The sequence below is a fragment of the Pleurodeles waltl genome, chromosome 11 (genome assembly GCF_031143425.1).
Source record: "Pleurodeles waltl isolate 20211129_DDA chromosome 11, aPleWal1.hap1.20221129, whole genome shotgun sequence".
Classification (NCBI taxonomy): Eukaryota; Metazoa; Chordata; class Amphibia; order Caudata; family Salamandridae; genus Pleurodeles; species Pleurodeles waltl.
The window spans coordinates 375,389,614-375,416,572 of NC_090450.1; the positions used below are offsets into that span (position 1 = coordinate 375,389,614).

General features: G+C 44.7%; 1 protein-coding gene across 1 annotated transcript in view; it reads right to left on the minus strand.

The window, feature by feature from the left end:
* The window catches only part of WDR33 (WD repeat domain 33), a 1,025,118-nt gene that overhangs the window by 107,183 nt on the left and 890,976 nt on the right, over positions 1 to 26,959 (minus strand). The window contains exons 17-20 of the mRNA XM_069213677.1: positions 10,005 to 10,116; positions 5,708 to 6,152; positions 2,068 to 2,234; positions 1,884 to 1,976 (exon numbers count right to left, since the gene is read on the minus strand). Coding sequence (XP_069069778.1) covers positions 1,884 to 1,976; positions 2,068 to 2,234; positions 5,708 to 6,152; positions 10,005 to 10,116 — 817 coding nt within the window. The remainder of the gene's footprint in view (positions 1 to 1,883; positions 1,977 to 2,067; positions 2,235 to 5,707; positions 6,153 to 10,004; positions 10,117 to 26,959) is intronic.

Sequence of the window (26,959 nt, forward strand, 5' to 3'; positions counted from 1 at the left end):
TGGCTGCAGCCAATAAATTCGATCTTTGACTTCACCTAGTAGACTCTGAGTTTCTGTGGTCTGAATCAGGAAAGTACCCGAGGTCTTTGGGTGTACCCTGGCACCGCTGGGTTACCGGATCAGTACCGGTTCTGAAAAACCCAGTACCTCAATAGAAAACCATTGGGCACCCGACGCCTTGATGCACCCCTGCACTCTGCCACCCCAGTGCTGCCCGGAGTGACCTGCTGGTGTGGTTCTAATTAGTGCCCAGTACTTACCTTAACTCTCTGAGATTTACCTCATAAGTCTTTGTTAACCTTGTGTTTGCTGAACAATGTTTTCTTCCATAGGTTAACACTGAAGAACTCTAACAAATCGGCACTTAGTGCAATTTCAAACTAAAAAGTGTTTCTGCTTGAAAACATACTTACGTGGTAATGAAGTTCTTGGGTTTAAAGTATATATAAACAAAATAATTTGTTCTTTATTCTTTAAGTGTGTGTCTCGTTTACTGCATCTTTGAGTTCAACAAATGCTTAGCACTACCCTCTGATAAGCCTAACTGCTGGCCCACACTACCATAAAATAGAGCATCAGTCCTATCTACTTTTGTCTCTGCTAACCAATTGAGGATCCACTTGACTCTCTGCACAGTATACTTCTTTTTAGTGCACCATATAGAGTGCCAGCTTTGTACACCTCTGCACCAGCTGTAGTAGTCTGGGAACAGCATAATTTCCAAAATTTAAAAAAACACCTCTCTCTCCAGGTATGCAATTGGCAGCACCCTGTTGCAGTCCATGACATTGAAGAGCTCTGCAATCAGTGGCTGAGGCAGGGCATCTGGTGAAGGTTTCTGTATCAAAGCACACTGGGCACAGACGTATCATTAAGCAGGGAGACGGTTCCTTTGGGGGCAGCAGAGATACAAGCCACAAACACAAACTGCTCACGGTTACCATCCTCCACATAAGGGTTTCAAGAATCAAGTGTAGCGGCCAACATTCTCCTCGGATACCACTCCCCAGCACATGGGGTGGCCTTCAGCGGCAACCAACTGGTAAGGAGAACTGTACCCTCTGAGCTGCAACAGCTTATGACTAATGAGCAGCCCCTGCCAGCTACAATCCTCCCTACACTCCAGTTGGCCACTCAGGCTCAGAACTAGTCACCTGGGTGAGACTCCAGCAGGGTCACAGATACGCAGGATCCTCTGTGATGCACCTCGTCAGATATCACAGGTGTGAACCTCAATTCCGCTACCACAAGCCCCAGCTGCCAGGTCAGCCACATCAACTTCCCCAGCACAGTGTGCTACACAGGGTCTGCCTCGCTTCAGCCGCTGTGCAGTATTCCAGGGGCCCCTTCGTTTACTAGATGTGCATGGAAAAAGGATAATGAAACAAGGAGCGTGGGCATAGAGAGCGCTTCCGCCACGCTATTTGCAGGCTACCAAGGTTGTGTTAATAAATATATTGCTGGAGGATGTAGCTTTATAAATTCGTGATATCAAGGATTTTTTTTTTTCAACTAGTGAGTAAAAGGATTTGTAAGTACATTGGTTTAACGGAGTTAAAAATTAATAAAAGACTGACCAAGACCTCTAGCTTCTGACATATCAGTAGCAGAATGGAACCAAAGCAATTACACCCTACTACTACACCAGAAAACAACCAGGATTCCTATGATTTCACCCATACCCTACCGACTAACATTGCAATGATTTAATATTTCTAAAAAATATCTGTCAAACAACCTATACTTTGAAGATCAGAAGGCAGAGCATTCAACTATTCTGTGGCCAACAAGAGTTACCTACATCTAACTATGTGTACACAAGACGATAATCTGGCATCTAATAAGCTATAAGGTAGCCATATATCAAACAATTGGCTTCTTACCTAGCTCTCTCCCTCCATCCCAAGAATCTGGTTTACGCCCACCTTCAACTCGAGGATATTCATCTGGGGTTGGAAGGAGCCCCTTCCTGCCACCTGTATGACAATTAACACAAAGTTGTTTGAGAAGTCAGAAGAGAATGTCTTACCACATGCTATCCAGCCCTATGCATTCAGGGTCCCTTACTTCTTGGAGTGGCACGGGTTCTCAACCGCCCACCACCGTCTCTTCCTCTGGGATGCTCATCTTTTGGATCATAAGTCTCATCGGAGCCACATTTTTCAGGACTGGAAAAGCTGTCTTTTCCTCTGGGGCCATGGCTGTCATGCCTCTGCTGTCCTCCTCTCCGTAGGCTGCAAGAAAAAGATTAGCATAATTGGGAATAAGCTCCAAGCAGCTCAACTTCTGTTCATGAAGGCACCCCACCTTTTCTTACATGGTTTATACCAGTCTAGTACTAAATGCACTGCAACAGCTTCATACTTTGGAGAATTTGCACAAGCATTAACAAAAGTGAACACATTTAACCCCTTCTCTACAAAAGATCCCCTTAATTTTATTAATGTATTGGTACTCTATTGACTTGCCAGAATAAAGAGTATTATAACAAAATAGGAAAAGATTTTTACATAATTTGTGTGTTATTGAAAGGACAATTAAATGTATCTTCATGAAGACAATTTTGACATTACCACTATTGCACAGATCGGTCATTTCCCTGGGAATTCAAACTAAAGACCAGAAGCTAAGCATATGAAGTCAGGACAATTTCTCAAATTTAAATTGTTCAGATTTGACACTAGATTGAGGTTACACAAACAAAGTGACAGTTAACCACGGGCTGAGTGACCACTGTGAGCAAAGTCTTCTAAGTGGCCTTCAAGAGCTGTGTTGTCATGTCTTAGTATGTGTTTTTCTGGACAGCATTGTATTTTTCCTCCACTGAGTCTGACAAACATGCAACCCCCCCTGTAGGCTATGCATTTCATTTTTGTCAGCACCAGAAATAAACTCTTATTTTCAGGGGGATGCACAGAGCATTGAAAAAACGTAATCGGTAAACTTAACCACATGTAATTACTCAAGGCCACATCCAGGTCAATTGTGTTTTGTACCTACCATCCAACCTCAGGCAGTAACCAGCCATATAAGCTGTGTGTTCTGCTTCACGAATAAATCTCCACCTCAGACGGCCAGGTTCCCTCTGAACAGGAACACAAGCAAAAATGGAGTGGGTTGGAGCCCAGACAGAATAATTAAAGCAGCCTACCCGTCACATTTTTTCCTCACTGCAACACCTTAAGTGTACGCCCAGACGTCCCGGTTAATAACTTTCAATATGGCGCCATTTTTTTTTTTTTTTTTTTTTTAATGGATTAGTAGAATAACTGTAAGGTCAAACAATGTTCCTATAGGCCTACAGAACTACAACAGACTAAGGGCCCGATTGCGATCTTGGTTGCAGTGGCAGCAGCCTCACCTTTGTTGTATTATGATGGTTCCACCGGGCTGACCAGTGGAAACATTGTATTATGATCAGCCTGGTGGAGCTCCCTTAGTGAGCTGAGGCCAATGCCAACACACAAGCACCCTTGGAATGCGCACTGTCTGCATTGCACTGCAGTGCCAAACTCAGCACAGCAATTGTCGTAGTTGGACTCTTGCTTTAGGCAAGACTGCTGGTTTAAGGATGACACTACTTATGTTTGTAGACGACTATGCCGATCCTACAACAAGTCACAACTGTCGTCCCAACCCTTCCAGTTCACTAGCAGCACCTCACCAAAAACCCAAACAGTAAAAGGTGATCTGTGGCAGCCTTTACGCATGGACTCGGGAGTATGACGTCTCAGGGAGTGTCGTGGTTAAACGGAGATTAGCCCTTTCTTACAGATATATCATGTCTCATCCAAACACAGGCAATAACGAAGATGCAGTAAAGTTTCAATGGTTTTTATTTAAACAAAACGGCAATCTGCGATAAGTTGCATGGGCTGCAATGATTAGGATAATGAACAGTGCAAGAAACAGAATTGTAAAGACAAGAGTCATTATTACGAAGACCCCCACCATCTTGCAATAACATGAAGACAAAGTGTGTAATATGTCCTAATACCCTATCATGATAGGCTTAACCTCCTACCTAAAGGAGAGCTGGGTATGTTAAACCTAATCTGCCAATGCCATGAGAGGAGCCCCCAACCCTCGTTACCTTGGAATGAGGTCTCTATCTCAGACTCCGCTGGGACACGAAGACTGAGTCAGCGTCAAGCCAACGTGCAGCATCGATATCAGCGATGGAGGCAATGCCCTCTGGTCGGAATCCCTCTGATTATCTTTCTAAAGTGTGATGTATTTATACAGATCTACTTGGACCCCTGACGTAGGTGTGTTCCCAAACAATAGATAAAGACATGCTTGGGGCGGTAATTAATATAAACAATTCCCTCGGAAGCATGAAGAGGGAAAGTCCCTCAATGTGAACACCTACAGTTTGTTTGTGTCACTTGATTTTGATGCCTTAACGCGGTGGCACTGATAATGCAAATCATAACAAGTGGCCTAACTATAAACAAGGCAGCCATCTTAGAAGAATTAAATAATTAAATGGGCTAAGACAGAGCAAGCTAGGTAGGTTAAAAGTCGCTAGGTGACGGGGACACGAGTCCGCAAGCCAATGGGTAAGCTAACTCCTGTTATCCCATTAAAACAAACTAGGATTCATTACACAGTGGCTGACCACGTCTCCGACCAACGCTAACCTGTCAGGATTCCAGACCCTGGCAGAGGCAGCAGTCTCCCGGTGGTCTGAACAACATCATGATTTTAATTTTGATATAAAATGTTTTCTTAAAAAGGTAGAAATCTGTTACTTAGATCTTCTAAGTAAATATTGTACTTTTGTTGCATTATCCTTCCTACTGAAAGATCAGGGGTACCAACTGGTTCAAAACGGGGATGAGCAGACCGAGTATTACAAATCACACCGAAATTGCTTGCTGTACTGAAATTGGAGCAGGGAATGAGCACAAGACAGGTTAGCGGCATAGCGAAGCCTTTTAATTAAAATGGGCTCTTCCTATGTGGTGATAGTAGCTTATGATGTCCCCAGGTCTGGGGTGTCACTGTTTCATTAGTTATGTAGCTACACAGGTAAATAAATTACATACATTAGACCAGTGGTTCCCAACCTGTGGTCCAGGTACCCTTGGGGGTCCGGGATGCCTACTCAAGGGGTCCGCGACTGCTTAGAAAACAAAATAATATTAACAGATTAATAAAGGATATTTAATATGAAAAAAAGCAAAATGTAAATTGGAACATTTAAAAATGTTCTATAAATGTTTAGGAATTAAAAACTGGAGGCTAAAAATCCTCATTTTGATTAGTGGAAGCAGTGCAAGTGCATCAAACAGGATGTAGTATGGACAACTGGTGGCCTCAACTGAAGTTAGAAAAGGTCAAACCTTTACATTAAAAGTTGGATTTTTTAAAAATATGTTTGTAAATTAAATAAATGTTTAAATATTTTGTTTGTTTGAAAAATGCTAGTTTCTGTATATTTTGTATAATGTTTTGCGGTACAAATAATCAGAAATGTTTAGGTCAGGGTCTCCTGCTTCAAATAATGACTTAGTGAGGGGGTCCCCGGGTTCCAGTAATGATTAAGTGGGGGACCACAAGTCTCAAAAGGTTAAGAACCACTGCACTAGACCAAATCAATCTTGGCCACACAAATCTTTATCGAACCAATGCATACAAAACGTTTTCAAAGATTATGCATGTTAAAGGACAAGTACTAGAAAACAAAAGGAATGGAACTTACCTTTCTTTTTGCCTCCCTCTGTACCTAGAGTCCTCTGCCTCTCTGGGATACCTCTCTTCAGAGTGTCTTCGACCTTCCCATAGGGTTGTACCTCGGCTCTCACCCTCATTTGAGTCCCTCTGTTCCGGACTAAAGGGGGATCTTGGTCCACCACGCCTCCATTTCTCTTCTTGTGTTGATGGGCCGCTTCGACCTTCAAATTCCCTTGAGCGGTGACTAAAATGTTCATCTGGAAGAAAGTCTTCTGGCCGTTCAAAATTCTCTTGAAAATCAGAGGAGTGCAAATGTCTTTCTGGAGGCACCCGGCTGTTTCTTGAGTCTACCCACTCCTGGCTGGACCTGAATGGGGCCCTATCAGAACTATGATCTGAAACCTCAAGGCTTTGGTCATGGAGATGCTCAGAAGAGGGCCCCAACAAATGGTTTGGAGGACCATGGCAGTCACCTGAAGGAAAACATACTAATGTAAGTGACTGCAGGCAGAGCAGGGAAGAAGAAAATTAGCTCTCAGGAATGTTTTTAAAAGCTGGCAATATGTCATCAAATGAAGGTGTTTGAGGACATTTTAGCATGAATGCAGTGTAATAGCAAGCAGAAGCATATACACTACCATATTTCATTTAATCAAATTTCATCTAGCAAAATACAAAGAGTTATAAGAAACAACAGACTACTCGTAAAAACAGAGGGTTACAGAAGACAGTAGCAATATTATTTCTATTTATGGGTTTCGTAGGGTGCAGAAAAGCTTGAAGAATGCTCTAGTCTATGAGGAGGTTTTGGATAATTTGCATATGAAAAATTGGTTTTATTCTGCATGTACTTCCATGTATCTATATACATTGTTTTATTAGTGAATTTAGTACATATGACCTAAAAGCATGAACAGAGCATTTCACTGCATGAGACCTACAGCACAATGAAAGGTTTGCAATATTCACCAATGCACATTAACTGCTCTAAAAAAGGTGATGGGAGCACAGATAATATGCCTAATCAATTCTTTTTTTTATTAATAAATGTTTTTGTTAACATTTTTAATTAACTAAGGCAGTAAGCCCAAACGGGCTAGGAGACAATAATTACATTGACATAATACATTACAATTAATACCAGATCTACTAATACAGTATTTACCCTAATCTATATGGGGGAGGGAAGGGCTTCCGATATAATTTCTGTATTCTACCTGAATAAACTGTGTCAGCGTTCAAGTGTAATGTAATTGTTTGTGGGGTTGCATGTCCTGCAAGTCATGGTAAGATGTCCATGGGGCCCACGCCTTGTAAAATATTCGTGGGCATCTGCGGGCCAGATCACCCTCTTGGCCATCATAGACTGATCCATCGCCCGTCCGCACTGCGATCGTGGGGGGCTCGGGAGATACCCAATACTTGGCAACATCTCTCTTTGCCACAGCTAGTCCTAGGTTCCTAAAAAGGAGTTTGGAGCATGGCAAGTCTACCTCTGTGTGTATGCCGAGTAGTGTGTTGCAAGGTTCCACCAGTATACAGTATGTGCCTCGAGTACCTCCCCCAGTTCGCCTAGAATACTTGACCAGTACTTCTGTATATTCGGGTATGTTCACAGAGTGTGCATTAACGTGCCCCTTGCAGTCCCACAGCAGAGGCAAGTCATAGTTGGGGTCCTCCCCATTATGCGTAGCCTCGCCCTATCGAAGAAAATCCTGTACAGGATTTTAAACTGAATGTGTCTTGACTGGATGCGTATGGCCACTATACGGGGGTGGAAAAGGCTGATCTCCCAGTCAGTGTCAGCAATTGGCCCCAGGTCTCCCTCCCATCAGAACCTCAACCGTTTAAGTATGGCTGGCATGTTATTGTTCAAAGTTTTGTATGTCCAAGAGATGGCTTTCTCTTCCAGTTGACCCACGAGGAGACGTCCCTCTAGCGGGGCATAGGCTTGGAGGTCCGATATATCTACGTTCTTTGGCATGCCAAGCGTGCACTAATTGAAGTTAACAATAGTGTTGTGTATGTGAAAGAAGGTATTCCTCTTGCAGGTCAGAGAAGGTCTTTAGCGCACCATACCTTATAAGTTGGCCAAATTTAGAACTTCTTATGGTATGCCCTCCCTGAAAGCCCTGCAGCTTCCCAAATTCCTTCAAGTATTTGCCCCCCCCACAATGGAGTTTCCTTAGTAAGTATACCGTGCCACCTTATCTTGCGTTTGGCCCTGTTCCAAGCATCTATCGTGAGTTGTGTGGGTAGCAGGAGTACTTGCGTGCCTTTACCCCCAAATAAGTAGCGTAGGTGAAATTTGTGAGTGAATTGTCATCTCTCAAGCAGGTATGTAAGGTGATTCCTGGGTGCATGTCCTCATTCATTTATAACTGTCAAATGTGTTGCCCAATAACATGCCCTAAGATCTGGTAGAGCTATACCACCATTTTATGAGTTTTGCTGGTGTGTCTGCAGGGAGATCCTGGGGTGTTTCCCGCCCCAATGGAATGTGCGGACCTCCTGATCTACCTTGGCGAAGATGTCATCTGACAGTTTTACATAGGTGTTCTGGAAGGTTTATAGTAATTTAAGTAGAGAGATCATTTTATAAAGACCTGCCCTCCCAGATAATGTTAAGGAAAGTTTCCCCCAACGCTCCCTAGCCTTGTGGAGCTCAGAGATAACTGTTGCCAGATTTTGTTCTCTTCTTTTGTTGAGGTGTGTTATGTAGATCCCCAAATATTTAAAGCCGCCCCCGTCTATGTGTACATTAGCTGGTGGCACTATGTGTTCAATGCGGCCCCCTATCTGGTAAAGGGCCAACTTGGACCAGTTAATTCTATAGCCCGAGCAGGTCCCCTATTCTTCTAGTGTATACCAGATTCGGGGCAACATCTCTACCGGGCTAGTGATGTAAAGAAGAATATCATCCACGTACAGAGAGAGCTTTTCAGATTCATTCTCCCCCTCGCCCACATGGAAACCTAAGATATCTGTGCGGGATCGGATAATACTAGCAAGGGGCTCAAACGTAAGGGCAAACAACAGAGGCGAAAGAAGGCAACCCTGTCATGTGTATTTCTTTGGGGAATTCATCTGATTGGTGACCCTTACCCAGACAACTGCTGTTGGATTGGTATACAATAGCTTAACCCACTCCTGGAATCTCAGGCCGAATCTGAACCTCTACAACGCCGGCTTGCTCAATCAATTCTTAAACTCTGTTGGGGCTGGCAACAGGAGTACAAATGTGAAAATATATTTGCTGCTGTGCACATATTGGCTATATATTGGCTTTATGGTAGCCATAAACATTTCGCATAGGTCACCAAACAGACTTACTTGTGGTAATGAATTAAAGTCTCCAGTGCCCTGGGTTCTATTTCAAACAACAGGGAGCTGGATAACTTATTTTATGCCAAACAGCTGATTCTATGCCCAATCCTGACCCTTACCATCACTAAGAAGGAAAATTAGCTGGAATTATGCCTTTTCAAATGCCTTGGTTTACATGTGTAATGGTTACTTTGCTCACTGCATCCCTGCATATGCCTAGAAAATACTTGGGAGGCAGCTTACACAGTATCGGCCCCACCACCCAGGTGCTAATGCCATACTGCTGTACAAATTACTTTCCAGCTGTACATTTAAGTGTGTGGTGTACTCTGTGCTGAGAACCATATGTGCAAGGTTATTCAAGTAGTCAACTGCTTTGATGGTTATGGCTTTATAGACTTTGCCCAGTATCCAACCTGTGTTTCCTACTGTCCAAATAGAATTTCAAGCTCAACACTATTATCTCTTGGTTGATCATGTATGTAAGTAACATGATTAGATGCTGGTTAAGTACTTCAATTTTAATTACGCTACTCTCCTCTGAATTTTCTCATACACGCTTATTTCATAATGTATTATCACAGTTTAATACAGTCCCCCAACTCTACTCGTCTGAATTATTTGCTGCTTATTTTAAGTTGTTTGCAACTGTGTATTAGCAGCTCGTTTCAAAGCATAATCATTGAACTTTCACCTAGGTTACTTTAAATTAAATTACATTTTTTGATATCACAGTGAACAAGTGCTTTTTAAGAATTTGCAAGAAAATAACGGATGGTCTGACAAATATATTAACTACCATTTCTGGTGTAACAAGCGTAAGAAAGGTAGAAAAATATACTGGAGACACTTTACAAAAGGGCACAGAGCCCTCTTCTCGGCAGATGTCAAGAGGGGAAGAGGGGCTAACTTCTCCCCTTCCAAAGCATTTGATAATGTATTACAGGTGCTTTTATATGCTGTGTCTCGACCCAATATTAGGAATACTAAAGAATTACCTTTATTTGGACTGGGTCCTAAATGTACTTGGCTAAAAGAAGGAATACGACTTTGTGGACCTTGCTGCCCCAGGCTTGACATCAGAGGTGGAACCACCGGATTCTGTCCTCCCTGTTAATAAAAAAGACAAAAATGTTAACTGTTATTAATTTTTTCAACTTTTATTTAAGTTTTTATTCTGTCATTTTCCTACTATTCATTTCCCACATTCACCAAGATATGTTTACAGCTCTCCAATTTCCTTTAACTATGATCACACCATCTTTATTTTGGGGAATGCTGGGTGTAAGGAAATTTGTGGCTTCCCTCAGATTCCAGAACATTGCATCGCTGAAATGTGAGAAAAATGTGTTTTAGCCAAATTTTGAGGTTTGCAAAGGTTTCTGGGTAACAGAACCTGGTGAGAGCCCCACAAGTCACCCCATTCTGTATTTCCCTTCTGTTTTAAACAATGTATAGGTATGCTAGGTGTTCCTAGGTGCCGGCTGAGCTAGAGGCCAAAATCTAACCGCTAGCCAGTTTGCAAAAAACGTGTCCGTTTTCATAGGAAAAATATGATATGTCCATGTTATGTTTTGTGGCGTTTCCTGTCGCGGGCACTAGGCCTACCCACACAAGTGAGGTACCATTTTTATCGGAAGACTTAGGGGAATGCGGGGTGGAAGGAAGTTTGTGGCTCCTCTCAGACTCTAGAAATATGCATCCCTGAAATGTGAGGGAAAAGTGTTCTTTTAGCCAAATTTTGAGGTTTGCAAAGGTTTTTGGTTGACAGCACCTGGTGAGAGCCTAACAAAAGTCACCCCTAGATTCTCCTAGGTGTCTAAAATGTAGAGGTTTGCTAGGTTTCCCTAGGTGCTGACTGTGCGAGAGGCCAAAATTTACAGCTAGGTACTTTGCTAAAACTGAGTCAGTTTTCAGTGGAAAAATGTAATGTGTCCACGTTGCGTTTTGTGGCGTTTTCTTCGTGGGCATTAGGCATACCCACACTAGTGAGCTACCATTTTTATCAGGAGACTTGGAGGAACACAGAACAGAAGACCAAGTGTTATTGCCAACTGTCTTTCTCTACATCTGTGCCTTTCAAATGTAAAGCCCAGCAGCTATGGGGTAACTCGAGTGAAGATGCTACTAGCCAAGCAGCCCTTGTTTAGGTGCTAATATCCTTAGAGTAGTGTTGGTAGAATACGTGAAGAATCCCAGGTAACATGGCACTTGTAAGGTCCAATTGCACATTGCAAATTGGGTCTAGTTGCATGTTTGTATGGGTGACTGGAGTAAGGAAACAAGAACAATGTTTTTTTACTTAAAAGACGCATCGAATGAGCAATTCGAGCTTTGGAGGACTTTTTTTTTTCTCCAGAGGAGTAGCTATCAAAGATGGCAAAATGTGTTTTTAATGAATGGATGAATTTGAACGTATCCAAGTAAAACTTAAGGACATGGGGAATCATTTTGTAATCAGAATGAAAGTTGGGGTATAGAAGGGAGTATGTATTTTGGGTTAATGTAGATCGTCTTGTGAGGCTCCGGTGCGAGCGGCCCTACTGTTTCTTCATATCGTTGCCATCACTAACCTTTGACCTGCCAGGGGGTCATACTGACCATAGGGGGGCCACGAGGAGGCTGTGGGGCTGCTTGATGGCCACGAACACCTCATATGGCAGCTAAAATGGTGGCGGACAGCAACGTGACCTGGCCTGCCTCAAGGGCCATGCGGGAACATTGGCCATGGGCGAACCAGAGGCCAGGATCACCTAATCCGCACACGTCTTGCCAGACCTGCTGGAGGAGTTGTGGCACCCGGCCCTCACCCTTAGTGCACCCAGGTGGCACACGTGGCCATCTACTCTTCCCTGAATGTCCAGCCTGCCCAGGGAAATGATTCATCCTCAGCCCTGACGTGAGGCTGAGACTGGAGTCTGCTGCTAGGAGGTGTGTGGGCATGGCTGGCCACAGCAGCTGCTGAGGAAAGAGATTAGGGCGGGACCCAGGGTCGAGGACATGAGATACCATACAGAATACCTATGAAGGTGCAGGTATTGCGGTTGCAACGGAGACTCATGGTAGGATAACTATATTATTTGGAGATATCTTTGTTGGCCTCAACACGCCTACATCTATATTGAGATACTTCTTGTGCCCTAAAACATGTGCTCCCCCTGGGGCCCCATGTTGCATGCTTGTTGGTCATAAAACGGCTGCCTTAACTTTGCTGATGCAGTGGACTACCATGACTACCTGCTGCATGCTGTACGGACAGTTTGCTTCTTACCCTGCATGATATCTGTGTGTGTGGATGATTCACTGATTCCTCCCATTCAGCACCAAGAAATTGGTCTAGGGGCAACACAAACCATATACTAAGAAAGTGGAATGCAAATCACAAATTCCCCCCAGACAAGTGTAGTGTGTAACGAATCGCTGGGAGCGTAATAAAACCACAAAGGTGAGTAAAATACCCCACCCAAGAGTCCAGGAAAGTAGGAGTAAAGTAATGCAAGTTTTCTTAGGACACACTACAAGTCGTGATTAGAGTTATTGCAAGAAACAAGCAAGACTGCAAACAACAAATGGTCGATTCCTGGACCTGAAGCCCTGTAAAGAGAGAAGACCAAGTCCAGATGTCACAGAAGATTCCAGGAAGGACAGAAGCCCCTGCCAACCTAGAAAATGGTGCTAAAGAGGATTCTCCGGTTGGAAGAAGTCTGCAGAAGAGCACCAAAGAAGATGGCTGCGGGTTCCTGCGTGATGCAAAGAATGTCCCATGTGGAGATGTTGGATGCAGGCGAGTTGCAGCGCTGGATTCGGCCAACACGCCTTAGTTCAAGCAGTGTCACGGAGTGCATCAAAATGGCACTGCCTAGACCCAGGAGGGACCTGGGGTCCTCAACTCAGACTGAGGAGGCAGAGGGGACTCCCAACACTGGAAAGAACCCACAGATGACCAGGCAGCACCCAAGGAGGTCCCAGGACACCGGGACAAAGAAGGTGCAAATTGTGGTTGCTGCAGCACTACAAAAGAAGGTCCCATGCCGCAGGAGAACAAGTCAGCGATTTGAGTGTCGCATGATAGAGTGCTAAGAACCTAGGCCAGGCTGTGCACTAAGGATTCTTGCAAATAGTGCAGAGAGGCCTCAGGAGGTGAAGATGACGCGGTGCACAGGGGTACTGTCGCAAACGGGGAAGGTAAGCTCTTACCTCTTCCAAATTTGGACAGCAGGACCTTAGGACAGTCTGTGTCGAAAGGGTCCACCACCTGTGTTCCAAGGAGCACGCTCGTCACCAGGAGAGGAGTCCAAGAAAACCGGTCTCATCTTAGAAGGTGCAGGGAAGTGACTGTCACTCCACAGGAGATTTCTTGATCCTTCTGGTGCAGGGTGAAGACAGGGAGTCCCCAGAGCGTGCACACCATGGAAACTGTTGCAGTTGCTGGCTGGAGCTGACGTTGCAGAGTCGAAGTAGCCCTTCTGGATACTTTGTTGCAGTTACAGCAGTCCCTGGAGCAGTCTGCGGTCGATCCGAGGTCAGAGGATGAAGTAGTAGTTGCAGAGGATTCCTGATGGAAGCTTGCAAGCAGAATCTGAAGAGGAACCCACAGGAGAGACCCTGCAAGCCTCAGAGAGTTGGTTTAGCAGTACTGGGCGTCCATGGTGGAGCCCCCCAGGATGCATGGAATTGGCTCCCCAATACCAGATTTGGAATGGGGGACTATTCCATGATCTTAGACACCTTACATGGCCATATTCGGAGTTACCATTGTGAAGCTACATCTAGGTATTGGCCTATATTTAGTGCACATGTGTAATGACGTCGCTGCACACACGAAGTCCGGGGATTTGGCCCTGGACAGCGTGGGGGCACCTTTGCTAGTGCAAGGGTGCCCTCACACTTAGTAACTTTGCACCTAGCCTTCAGTAAATGAAGGTTAGACATACAGGTGACTTATAAGTTACTTAAGTGCGGGTGAAAATGGCTGTGAAATAGTGTGTGCACTATTTCACGCAGGCTGCAGTGGCAGTCCTGTGAAAGAGTTTGTCTGAGCTCCTTATGGGTGGTAAAAGAAATGCTGCAGCCCATAAAGGTCTCCTTGAACCCCAATGCCCTAGGTACTAGGGACCATATACTATGGACTCATAAGGGGGGTCCTGAGTGACAATTGGAATTGGTAAATTAAGTCACTAAACTATAGTGACTAATTTGGAAGCAGAGAGAGCATAAACACTGAAGTTCTGGTTAGCAGAACTTCAGTGACACAGTTAAGCACTACTGACAACACACACATTAGGCCACAAACTGGCTAGCAGGATCCCAGTGAGACAGGCAAAACACACTGACAAATAGGGTTATCACTATCAGCACTGGCGTACTGGCTAGCAGGATCCCAGTGAGACAGGCAAAACACTGATACACACTCACAAACAGGCAAAAAATGGGGGTAACCATGATAGAAAGAGGCTACTTTCTAACAAGTATGAGCAGAGGTTTTGAAAAAACACAATACATACTACCAAGTAACCAACTTGAGACTGGAGACCACAATCCTCTGATCTCCAGTATTTCCAGATGACACCCTCAATCCACAAGTGATGCATCCTTCCCCACCATCAGTTGTGAATGGAGTAGGCAGAGGGATCTGCAGCTGGTCAGACTGCGGTTGAGCAGCCACCATTGCAGATCCTGTGCAGTCTCCTGGGACACCTGTATGACATATGACAGGATTCCTTCATGCTAGGCCCATGGAGACTTCAGATCCCATTGAAGAGTCCACATTTGCCATCTGGTGAAATGGACCAGCAGGATACATGCGGCTAACAATTAACATGAGGCTAAGAGCTTCAGAGCTGCTCTCACTGAGATCCAGAACTGATTCTAAAACATCAGGATCACAAATGTCAGACTTGTTGCAATGAATGAAATGGCATTAACTGCACCAAGACAGCTCATATAAAACAAAGTCTTTGTGAAAGGAGTCATGGGTGACTTCAGCTCGTTGACTGAGAGCCCAAGCAGTGTCATGAATTTTGCCATTGTCTGGAGGTGGTCTATGACACAGTGAGCTGCCAGTCATTGAGGTAGGGGAAAACCAGTATCACCAACCTCCTAAGATGGGCTGCGACCATCATCACTTTTGTAAACCCCTCCTGCCACCAGTAGGGCACAAGTAAGGCCAAGGGGGAGCACAGCAAAGTAAAACTGTTCTTGGACAACCTTGTATTGCATGTTTCGCCAATGGGACTGCAAGACAGGCACATGAAAGTGCTTGTCCTGCAGGCCAAAGGCTACCATCCAGTCACACAGATCCAGGACTGACAGACCCTGAGTCAGTGTGAGCAGTTTGAATGTGTCCTTCCACAGGAAGGCGTTCAGAGAGTGAAGATCTAAAATGGGACAAAGGTCTGCACAGTTCTTTCGCAGGATGAAAAAAAAGGGGGGAGTAGCAACCTACTGCTTTATCAGAATCCAGAACCTTTTCTATATATGGTAATTTTGGATAGTAGAGCTTGCACCTCTTGCAGTAAGATGGACATGTACTCCTATGAAAGCCGATCTGATGTGGGAGGAAGCTACAGTGAGCTAGAAAGAAAAGGAAGGACACAGCCCTACTGGACAATCTGGGGGAACCCGTTGTTAACAAGACAGATTACCACTATGGACAAAAATATTAAATCCTGTTTCCAACAGGGCAGCTGTGTGCCACTAAAGGAGAGCTATAGTGGTTTGTCTGCTGAAGCCGCAGGAGAGGGAGACTAGACAGATCCATGACCCTGGTGAACTGTATGTTGCCTGTGTGATCACCGTCACCATAACTACTGGGGTGACTGTGGTGGGAGTGGTGGGGGCCTGGTGCTATCTGCATGCCATCTGTGTAACATAGCCTTGAAAATACCAAAACTGATGGCGTAACTGCCAGGCAGGGGCCAAGAGCCTCAGAGAATGCATGTTGGCCCTTCATTAGAGAATTCGAAGGCAGAGTTAGGTTTTTTCACCAAACAGGCAATATACATAAAAGTCATAAGGGATGCCTTCACATCACCCAAATAAATGTGTGGATAGCATCCATACATCACGATGGAGTACCACCCTGGAGCAGACCATTTGCCCCAAACAATCGGTAGTATACAGGCCATCAAGAATCACATATTTGGCTGTATCCTCGCCATTTTGAATAGTTTTAGCTAAGGCGGCCATAAACTCTTCCAGAACTGCCAGCAAGCTATCGCTGACCATGTCCCAGAGAGCATGCTTATAACGGCCTAAAAGGCAACCTGCACTGTCCAACTTAAAGGCTAGGCTGGCCAAATTGTGTGTGTGTTTTTCCTGAATGCTTCAACCCCTTTAGGCTACCTGTCTGGTGGGGGGCTTTGAGAATGAACTAGAATTCCCCTTGCTGGTGGAAGCTTAGACCACCAAACTCTAAAGAATAGGACGCAGCGTAGGAAAATAAGGGTTGCCAGGTGCCAGTCTGTGGCACCTGCCAACCTGCCTAGTCAACTATGGACAAGAACAAAGCTTAGTTCCCACCAGAGTGTCAGTCAGGGATTTGCTGTATAGAAGTATGGACTCAGGTAAGCAGGCCCAATTTGCAGGACTTCTGAAGGGATGTCTGGCTTAACTTCAACAGAAGCTATAGGTACATGACCTCATCAGCATGTCTAATTACTACAGTAAAGGAAGCTCTCACTCTGTTGACAGCCCATGGAGAGAGAACCCCTGTATCAGGAGAAGTATCAAGCCCACTTGTTCCCTGTAAATCCAGTTATAAACTATCATTATAATGTAGGTGAAAATCATCCCCATCACCACCACTGTCATCTGTAGTTTGTGGTAAACTCAGGTCAGAATTGAAGCCTAAAAGCTGATGGACCATCTGAGGATGGCTCAGCAGTAGAGTGTACCATCTAAAGCAGGCTGTACAAGAATTGGGGGCACTGGGCTGTAGTCAGAGCATAACCTTGGGCAGGACTGAGACTGGTTATGTTCGTGGTCAAACATTTGATATGGCACAGGTTCCCCTTCCGGTGCAGGCAGGACCAGCGTTGATGAAAGAGGAACCAGAGTGGGTCTTGCAGCCCAAATGAAAGTTGGCACAAAACTGAAGCAAATCCTAGGGGCTCAAACTGTGCAGAGGATAGAGCCATTGGTGGTAACCAAGCTGGAGTCCCTGCAGATCCTTGGGACCTGAAGGCGTAATAAATGGAGCTGGCAATTTGCCAAACAATAAGCAGGATAATCTCCTTAAATGACTCGAACAGCTGCAGTGTCACCAACGGCCCAGGGATATCGGGCTACATTAAGAATAACTGTGCAATCAGCTCCTCAAGTGGGGATAGGGTGTGAGATTGAGTTGCACCTTGATGCCTTCACAACTTCTCTGTTGATAGAAAGTAGCAGGATCTGGTCAAGTTCTGCTTCGTCTTATATTTCCTCTTCACTTTGGACATTGAATTACCAGGTGCCTTTGACCTCGAAGACGACCTGTTGCACTATCAGCTTCAAGAGCATGTCTGCGCTCTCAACTTGGAGCTGGACTTATGAGACGTTGCAAACTTCTTTTGAAGTTCAGTAATATACAACTTCGCTTCAAGGACCCGGATCGCCTTCAGGTGCACGATGGTGCACTAATCACATGACTTAGTTGTGCCGAAAAACCAAACATGAAAGGCAAACAGGATCCCTTCTCCTGACATTGATCTATAACAGTAAAGGCATGGTTTGAATCTTCTAGTTCTAGGTGGGAACTTCATTCTGTTGGTCACTGGAGTTTGATTTGAATAATCATCAATGCAGACAGAGTGGGAGCTGAGCGCTGGTTTTGCGCTCGAAAGCACAGAAAAAAAGGATCTGACAGGCATATGGTGGTGCTTATTTGTGGCTGTGAGACATCAATTTCAGGGCAGAGTGAAGCTAACATGGCCGCATAATGCAACCAGGCCGCCTGTGGCACACTACTAGAAAACCTTTCAGATTCAGTCTGGCACCTGGGGAATTTGTGTTACATTTATTATTACAGCAAACATTCTACTCTTGGGGCTGCCTTGCAGTACCTACTTGATTTGGTAAACTATCAACCTGGTTTTCAGAATTCCACAGCAGACCATAGTCCGTCTTTTTTGTGACATGTAGTTGTAGTAATAGTAGTAGCAGCAGCAACACGGAGAACTCATTACAAACTGGAACCATGTACAATGGTGCACAATGAACAATGGTGTCCCCAAAGAAACTTAATTTTTTATGAGAACACCTGGGTTTCCCCTGGTGGTAGAATGACCCTGAATAACATCTTAGGTCACGTTCTGGTAATGGAAGAATTAGGTCCAGTAGGCAGCTGAGGCTTGACCGTGCTTCAGTGGATTTGGAGCAAAGAGCCATCCATAAAAAGCAGGCTACAGTAAACTAAAGCACAGGAAGCATAACAGCACCCTTGCTGGAACACTGGAAAGTGCCCTGGTCAGGGGGTTATCACAGCCCCCTATGGCGCGGGGGGCCCAAATCCTTCAGAGGGGCCTCATTCCGCCCAAAACCCCATGAATATTTGTGAGCTATGGGAGACGTAGGAGCACCTCTTCACATTCTGCAGGAAAGTCCTATCACTTCATGTTACATTACAGGCCCTTGTGTTAGGAATGTCAAACACCTTGACGTGTACTTCAGGGGATCCAGTACTGACCGGCTTATGGTATCTCTCCAGTTGTTCGGGGGCGATACACACTTTCCTTAAAACAGTGGGGCTTCCGTCTAATTCTTGTAAGAAGCTCCTCAAGATGCCACAAAGCAGCACAATCAAAAACTAACGACAACTAGAAAAAGCTGATTTAAAGACATTGAGAGAAATTTCCTACTGAACATGCTGTGCAGCTAGCGGTGCTTGGTTCTCAGAAACAGACAACAGCAGTGTGAGTCAGCTGCAGAGGACTGGCCTTGGCACAAGCAGTATCCCTGAAAGCCATATGTAACCAGATCAGTCACAAATAAGGAGGAATAGAAAGCCACCAGAAGGAAAATAAAAAGGCACCACACATGCTGTGAAGAGAAACCTGATCACCAGAACACGAAGATAAGGCATATACAGATGTAGAAGCTGATAGGTGAATAAAGGGGAGGAGCAAACAGGAGCAAAGAGTCCCAGCTCACACATAAATGTTCAACATTTTCACTGCAAGGGATGTTCCAGTAATCAATCTGAGGCCAGATGTCAGTAGACGGATGGGAATGGAAATGGATTCAATACATTTCGGACTTTGTCCCTTTAGGTTGCAGTGCTGAAAGCCTTACATATTTTCTTATTCTTCTATAGCATAATCCTCTATACCATAATCAAGGCACAACCAGCCCTCGTGTAGGTTCTGAAGGGTTATGATTTTACAGAAAGGTTTCTTTGCCTTAGACCTTTCAGCTGGTACACATCTCTACTAGGCTTATCAAGTCTCCAGAATCTTGGTATGATCAAAATTAATCAAAAGAAATACTTCATCCCAGGCGTCACTATAGTTTGCAGGATATTTATAAATTCGAGAAGTAGATCAATACCAGTTTAACCATAGGACTGGAATAACTGAATAACATTACTGTTGATTTTTTGACACAAAGACATGAAACTCTGATGCAAACATAGATTAAACTCCAGGTTAATGAGGCAACACCGTACCCTCATGTGGGGTGATAGAATTTAAGATGGACCCCAAAACAGTGGTTAAGGTCCATTTACTCAGTTGTTGGAGTCAAAAACGATTGAATGAGGTGAATGGGCTACTTACTGTATAAAACTGGTTTAATTATACTTTGTTAAAAGGAAACCAAAAATTCCCTGTCTAATCATTAAGAATAGGCAAAGCTGATACATTTTTGAAACATTTCTGTGAGAAAACTAGTGTAAAACAGCTAAAATAAAAATCAGACCCGATTTTTATATATCCTTCTGCTTATAGAGTGGAAACAATGACTACTGAAGAAAATCAGTTAGTAAACTGGATTTTGGAATCAGAGTAATCCAAGACTCTGTTAAACTATTCCAGTCTGTGGGGAAAGATTCTAAAATCCTAAGAATCAGCATAAGACTCCACCCTAAAGAAGAGATATACTCCCTACTATTAGAGACACTACTCACAGGCCATTTACATATTACCACTTAGTCTCTTTTTCTTGTCTCATTTCATACAGTGTGAGAAAATGTTGACATGTTTTTGCATGAGACAAAACAACCCACTTCCATTCATTGGAGTATATTTATAATCCTCACCGTAGTCAGTGCTCCAAATGGACCAGACCCATTTACCGAAGCTGAATGGTGCACCCTTACCAAGTGAATAAACATTTTTAGCAAAAATATCCTCAGCGCCCGGTAGCAGGGCGCATCTCAACAGAGGCCCTCCCCTAGGGCCCGCGCCACACGCCACCAGCAGCGCAGGCCACCAACCGAGGGCCACGTCCCCTCCCACGACCACAATCTGGGCGCAGGCAGACGCGCCCCTGTCCCGGCCAGCCACAGCCGAATTCACAGGCAGACCACTGTCTCCGTCCTCTGGCAGGGTCAGCACTCCTCCCAGGCGTCATTCGGCCTCCAACCTGGCCCACGATCGGCTATCCCCAAAGGGAGGGCCAGGGGTGCGCACCTTTTCAGAAGATGCCTCTGTACATACTCAACCAAAATGAGGTACAGTAAGCACAGTCTCCAGGGGCTCCCCAGAGGCTAAACAAAGGCTAAAGAAGATAATAATAATGCTTTCTTTTGCGGTAGTGTGGTTGAGCAGTTAGGCTTATCAGAGGGTAGTGCAAAGCATGTGTTCCACACACAGACAATAGAAGAAGCACAACTCAATGACTTAGCCCCAGACCAATGGTTTTTATATAGCAAAAATATATTTTGTTAATTTATTTCTAAAACTAGAGGATGTTTGTTGCTGGGAAGTACATTTGTAAATAGATATCAAGCATCTGTGTCAAATGTACTTTGGTTTTTGCAGATAAAGCAGTTTACAAGTAACACTTTTCCATTTAAAAGTTTTTTCATAGGAGTCAAAAGAGTCTTGGGGTGGGGGTGTGGGGGGAGTGTTAGCACAGTTAATAGGTAAGTACACAACTTATGATTCCAGTTGTCGGGGGTTAGGATGTCCACAGGTCAAAGTTTAGACTGACCCCAAAAGTGCACCACCAGCAACACGGGGCCAGCTGGGCGCAGAGGTCAAATTTGCGGTCAGGTTTGCAAGGGAATCCTGTGAGGACTGGGGGTGCTCAGTAGAAAGCTGATTGCAGGTGAGTACCCGCTGTCTTAGGACAGAGGCTTGGGGGGTAATGGTCAGCACCAGGGGGGCCACCAGTCTACACCAAAAACGCACCCTCAGCCGCTCAGAGGCGGCCAAGTGCAGGGTGCAAACAGAGCTGGGCGCCCTATGCTTTTCAATAGGGGGACTCCCGGGGTAAAAAAAAGATGCTGCAAGCAGAGTCCAGGGGATCCTTCCGGGAAACTAAAGGCTGGACAAGCAGGGGAAGCGCCCGCTGGACATTGCTGGACCATTGGTCGGATTCTCCAAGGTCTGGTTGGAAGCGTCTGGGGACCTTCTCTGGACAGGTGGGCTACCTGGACTCTGGCCGTGGGCATTGGGTGCAGAGTGGGCAGTGCTTGCGGATCTGGGGAGGTTCTGGAGTCCTTTTTGGAGTTTTTCTTCTGGACAGGGCCACTGTCCTCAGGAGTTCTTGGTCCTCTGCTCGGAAGGCAGTCCTCTGGGGGTTTGTAAAGGTCGCTGGTCCTGCAGTTTGCGCCACCTTTTTGGTGGAGGAGTTTTGAAGCTGCAGACAGGCCGGTAGGCCTGGGGCTAAGTCAGTTGTCGAGTCGTCACTGCTGGAGTCAACTTTGCATTGCTCCTTTATTCTGGAGGTCATCAGCAATCTGGTGAGAAAGCTTCACGAGTGCCCCATAATACTAGATTTTAGGGGCGTTACAGAGATCAGAAGACAGTAGCTAACTGCTACTGTCCTTGAGGGTGGCAACAACCCTTCCTGTGCCCACTTCCTTTGGGAAGGGGGGCATATTCATATCCCTATTGATCCCTTTCCTCCAAACCAAGGATGGAGGATTTTGCAAGGAGGGGGTCACTTAAGCGCTGGACACCCTGGGGGTGGTCCTAGCTGGAGTGGTCACTCCTCCTCGTTTTACCTAATTTTCCTTCCAGACCTGCAGCCAAAAGTAGGGCCTGGTCCGGGCATCTCCACTAGCTGGAGTGCCCTAGGGCACTGTAACAGGAGGCCTGAGCCTTTAAAGCTCACCAAGTGTTACAGTTCCTGCATGGTGGAGGTGTGAAGCACTTCCACCCAGAGCAGGCTTTGTTTCTGACCCCAGAGCACAAAAGCTGTCCCCCCATGGGGCCAGAAACATGTCTGTTAGTGGCAGGCTGGCACAGACTGGTCAGTCTGGCACTAAAGGGTTGGGTAAAATACAAGAGGCATCTCTAAGATGCCCTCTGTGTGCAAAAAATCCAACACTGGCATCAGTGTGGGCTTATTGTACTGAGAAGTTTGATACCAAACTTCCCAGCCTTCATTGAAGCCATTATGGAGCTGTGGAGTTCGCAATGACAAGTTCCCAGTCCATGTAATTAATATGGCCACACTGCACTTACAATGTCTAAGAATGGACTTAGACACTGTAGGGGCATATTGCTCATGCAGCTATGCCCTCATCTGTGGTATAGTGTACCCTGTCTTAGGGCTGTAAGGCCTACTAGAGGGGTGACTTACCTATGCCACAGGCAGTGGTTTGTGTACAAGGCACCCGAGGTGCCATGTCTACTGTCTTTTTCTCCCCACCAGCACACAAGCTGCAGCAGTGAGCATGGGCTCGGTGAGGGGCCCTCCAGGGTGGCATAATACATGCTGCAGCCCTTGGGGGCCTTCCCTGGCCACAGAACTCTTGGTACAATAGGTACCTTCTACAAGTGGCTTATCTGTGTGCCAGGAATGTGCCAATTGGTTAAAGAAAGGTACAGGTTTTGGGAAAGAACACTGGTGGTGGGGCCTGGTTAGCAGGATCCTAGCACACTCTCAAAGCGGACATCAATACCAGGCAAAAAAGTGGGGGGTAACCATGCCAACAAGGACACTTTCCTACAACAGATATTTGCTATTTTCTTGAAAACCATTTAACTTGCCAAATTGAAACAAAGTGGTGTTGATACATATGCTTGCTACTTGCAAATGTGCTTACCTGCAAACTGAATCTTGTGGTTCTAGAAATAAAGTAACAAAATATATTTTTGCTATATAAAACAATTGGCTTGGAGTTAGTCATTTAGTGTGTGCTTCTATTATTGCCTGTTTGTGTACAACAAATGCTTTGCACTACCCTCTGATAAGCCTAACTGCTCGACCATACTGCCACAAAAGAGACCATTAGTATTATCTAACCTTAGCCTCTGGGGAACCCCTGGACTCTGTACACAGTATATCTCATTTTGATATAGTATATACAAAGCCAGCTTCCTACACTGCAATCAAGGATTGTCACATGTTTCTTCTCTTCCTTCTCCCATTAAGTACTCAACTTAATTCACATCACTGGAGACTCTCAGCAAATGTCTATGGCAATTCATATCTCTCAGCTTCCCTGTACCCAAACAGGAGAGTCCCATCAAAGGGCAATATCCATGAGGTGTTTAAGCTAGTGGAACCTCTCGGCAGAATGCACAGAGCAATGGTGGCATGTGCCAATTGAAATTGTGAACATATTTGAAAGAATGTGAAGGAGGTACAAAGCTGCTGAAATATTGACAGGGACAAAGTGTTTACAGTTGAATGGGTGTGTTCTGTTGTATGTATGGGGTGGGGTGCTGGTGAAGTGAGTGAGATGCAAGGAGATGCAGAAGGAGAGAGTGAAAAGAGGGTAAGCAGGAGCAAATTATGTGTGAAACATGAAAATGGAGGGTTTCAGAGTGAGGGAGAGAAAAAGGTTTGGGAGTCCCTGGATTCCAGCAGTGATTTAGTAGGCACTCCTCAAAAGTCAAAAGATTAAAAAACAAGGTAGTAACATGTTTGGAAAGAAGATGGTGTGTGGTTGCTGAACATAAAGTGCTTGCCGCTCACACAGGCGACGAGTTGACATGACAGCTATAAGGAACACTGTCTTCATAGTGAGCAACCTCAGAGGGAAACTGTGCATTGGCTCAAATATGTTGCACATCAGAAATGTGTAGACTACATTGATATCCTACTGGGGCACCACAAAGGTTTTTGGCAGGAACATATTGTTAGTACTTTTAGAAAATGCAATACAAGTGATTTTAACAAAGATGGCTGATCAGGTAATCGTAAAAAGGCTAATAAGGTTGACAGATTACCCTGAACTTTTGCCACAGCAAGGCCTTGCTAGGCTAGTGACAGGAAGAAAAGGAGAACATCAGACGACTGGGGTTTTAAAGGTTGGATCCATTGAGAGGAACACCAAACAGACTTCTCCCAAGTGTTCCGCATAGATGTTAGGCGCCTGGCTGCCAAAATTACATTAATGATTTCAGGAACAAGATCGACGGCTGTCCACCGTTGCCAATCAATCTCCACAGATGGGAAATGAACATTGTGTATGCTTGGGTGCAGAACTTTGCCCTCTTGTAACAGGTGGTCCTTCAGAAGAGACAACCAGTTCGGAGAATAGATGCTCATGGCCAGAAGTTCTGGGTCACAAAACAAAAGTATCTGGGTAAATGTATTTACCAAGACATGCATCAGTTCTCCAAAACTACCAAGTCTACCAAACAAGGATGCAGTTGGTCAAGTATAACAGAGGGAACATTTCTATAACTCAAGACTGGAAGAAGTCTTTTCTGTTTGGGAAGAAAGGTCCTCACCTAACCCAAGGTGGCATGCTTTATCATGGTTCCCCTCTTAACACCATGAAAGTTAATTTAATGGTGTGGACTACAACTTCTTCACCCAGACTAAAAGAAAGCAATGCAAGGAGCTCTTTGGAGTATTTTGATGAGTCAAGTGGTATCCCTTCGAGAGCTAGGTATGGATGGGGTGTGTGTGCAGAGTGCAAAGTGCTTGTGCTTGTAGGAAAAGATATTAAAACTGCCTGATGGTGGACCAACAACTTGGTTAAAAGTCCCCAATAGGCAGATTAAATCTCAGAGGGGAGTGAGACCTTCAACCCAATTAAAACTAGGTTGGCATGTTTCTGGCCAGATAGACCCTATTACGGGTTTGTAGGCATTCATCAGGACAAGTAAGTGAATAGTCCTTCTGCCAACTGAAAGTGACAAAATGTGAGAGAAAAGAGGTGGTTATATTCCTAAAAAATCTGTCAATGTGGCCCACAGTTAGATTACGCAGGTCTACTGCTACTGCACCTAATAAAGAGTTATAGAATATAGACAAGTTATTTCATAAAACAACACTAATCGTTAACTGAGAAATACAAAAAGAGTGATACATGCAGTTTATGAATCACCCTAAAACCGCGCTGTAGAGTGTGATGGCTCATCCGCTATCAATTTGAGTGCTAGGCTTCAACTCTAGCCTTAACTGGCGAACAGACAGGACTAAGGGGTACAGGGACTGAGACAAGTTCATGAAGCAATACAAACACTGATGTAATCTCAAATGCAAATCAAGTAGAAAAAACTATTATTAGATTAAGTGCCCCTCAGGGGTACTCAATCACAGTGCGGTATTGCTCTGCAATTGGCCAGTCTTCAAACAATCGAATGTTATTCTGGTGGGAGTGGTGGGGTCACATTAAGCTTAAAGTCTTAAAGTCGACTATTCTTAGACATGGTGCCCTCATGGTCAGAATAGGCCAACACTAACCATTCGGCCATTCAAACAATTGCTTATAAATAGAAACGCGATCAGAACAAGCTGTGAGAGTCCTAAGCGATAATATCATTATTTGGGTCTTAAACAAGGGAGATCGGCATAGAAATGTGAGCTTCTCTGCTCACATCTTCACAGTCAGCTGTCCTCAGAGTTTGTACAGTCAAGGAAAGAGCGTAAATGTTGACCCTTGTGTCAATTAAAGAAAAAACAATAGCAACCATAGCACGCGTGTCTAAATGCTGTGTCACAGGGAATTCATGGAGACTGTAGTATTTTGCCCCAAAAAAATAAAGAGCAATGACAGGGACTGGGGGATGCACCGATCTAAGGTAACCATCGCTGTAGCACATCACGCTTGTAATTCAAGATACAGTTATTGAGAAATGGAAATATATAGTAGATATAGAATTTCCCTTACAGACATGACCAACTGTAGGAGCCGTAACATGGTATAATTAAATCTATGTCACTGTTACCTAGGCTATGTTGGTGAAATGGGTAAGGAATTTAGAACCCAATATGGAGAGCACAAATCAGCAATAAGTACAAAAGAAGCACAAACACTGCATGGAGCCCAAACATACTGAGTGTGACTTCAAATGTCTCTTATTAGAAAATGACAAACCGCACCAACGTCCTCCTGAGACTGAATAAGAAGAGAGCGCGAAACTTACTGGATATTCTCTTGGAACCAACCAAAAGGGACTCAAGGAGGAAATAACCTGGATTGTATCAAACATCTGCATGATACCGAACTCCTATTGGTACTGTTCATTTTAAATTGTGCAAGATTCCTGAATGAGGATCACTACTTAATATGAAAACTATGGCTGAATTACAACTTTGTGTGCATAGGGGAGCATATATCCAGTTTTTCTAACTTCCTCTCTATCCCTTTATTATGAGTACATTTAATAGCCTAGATGGACAGGCCAGGATGCCCTTGGAGCATGCAAGAGTCAGGTTTCAAAAATTGAGATCATATGATGACCACACCCCCATATAGGTATAATATCTCTGAAGTGGGAGGAAGAAAGTCATTGGGGCTACGTCAGTGGCTTGTAACTGAGCACTGACTACCATACTCATCTCATGCGTGGGTTGGCCCCTGAGCTGTTTAGCAGGTTGACATGTTCCAATATGACGCCTC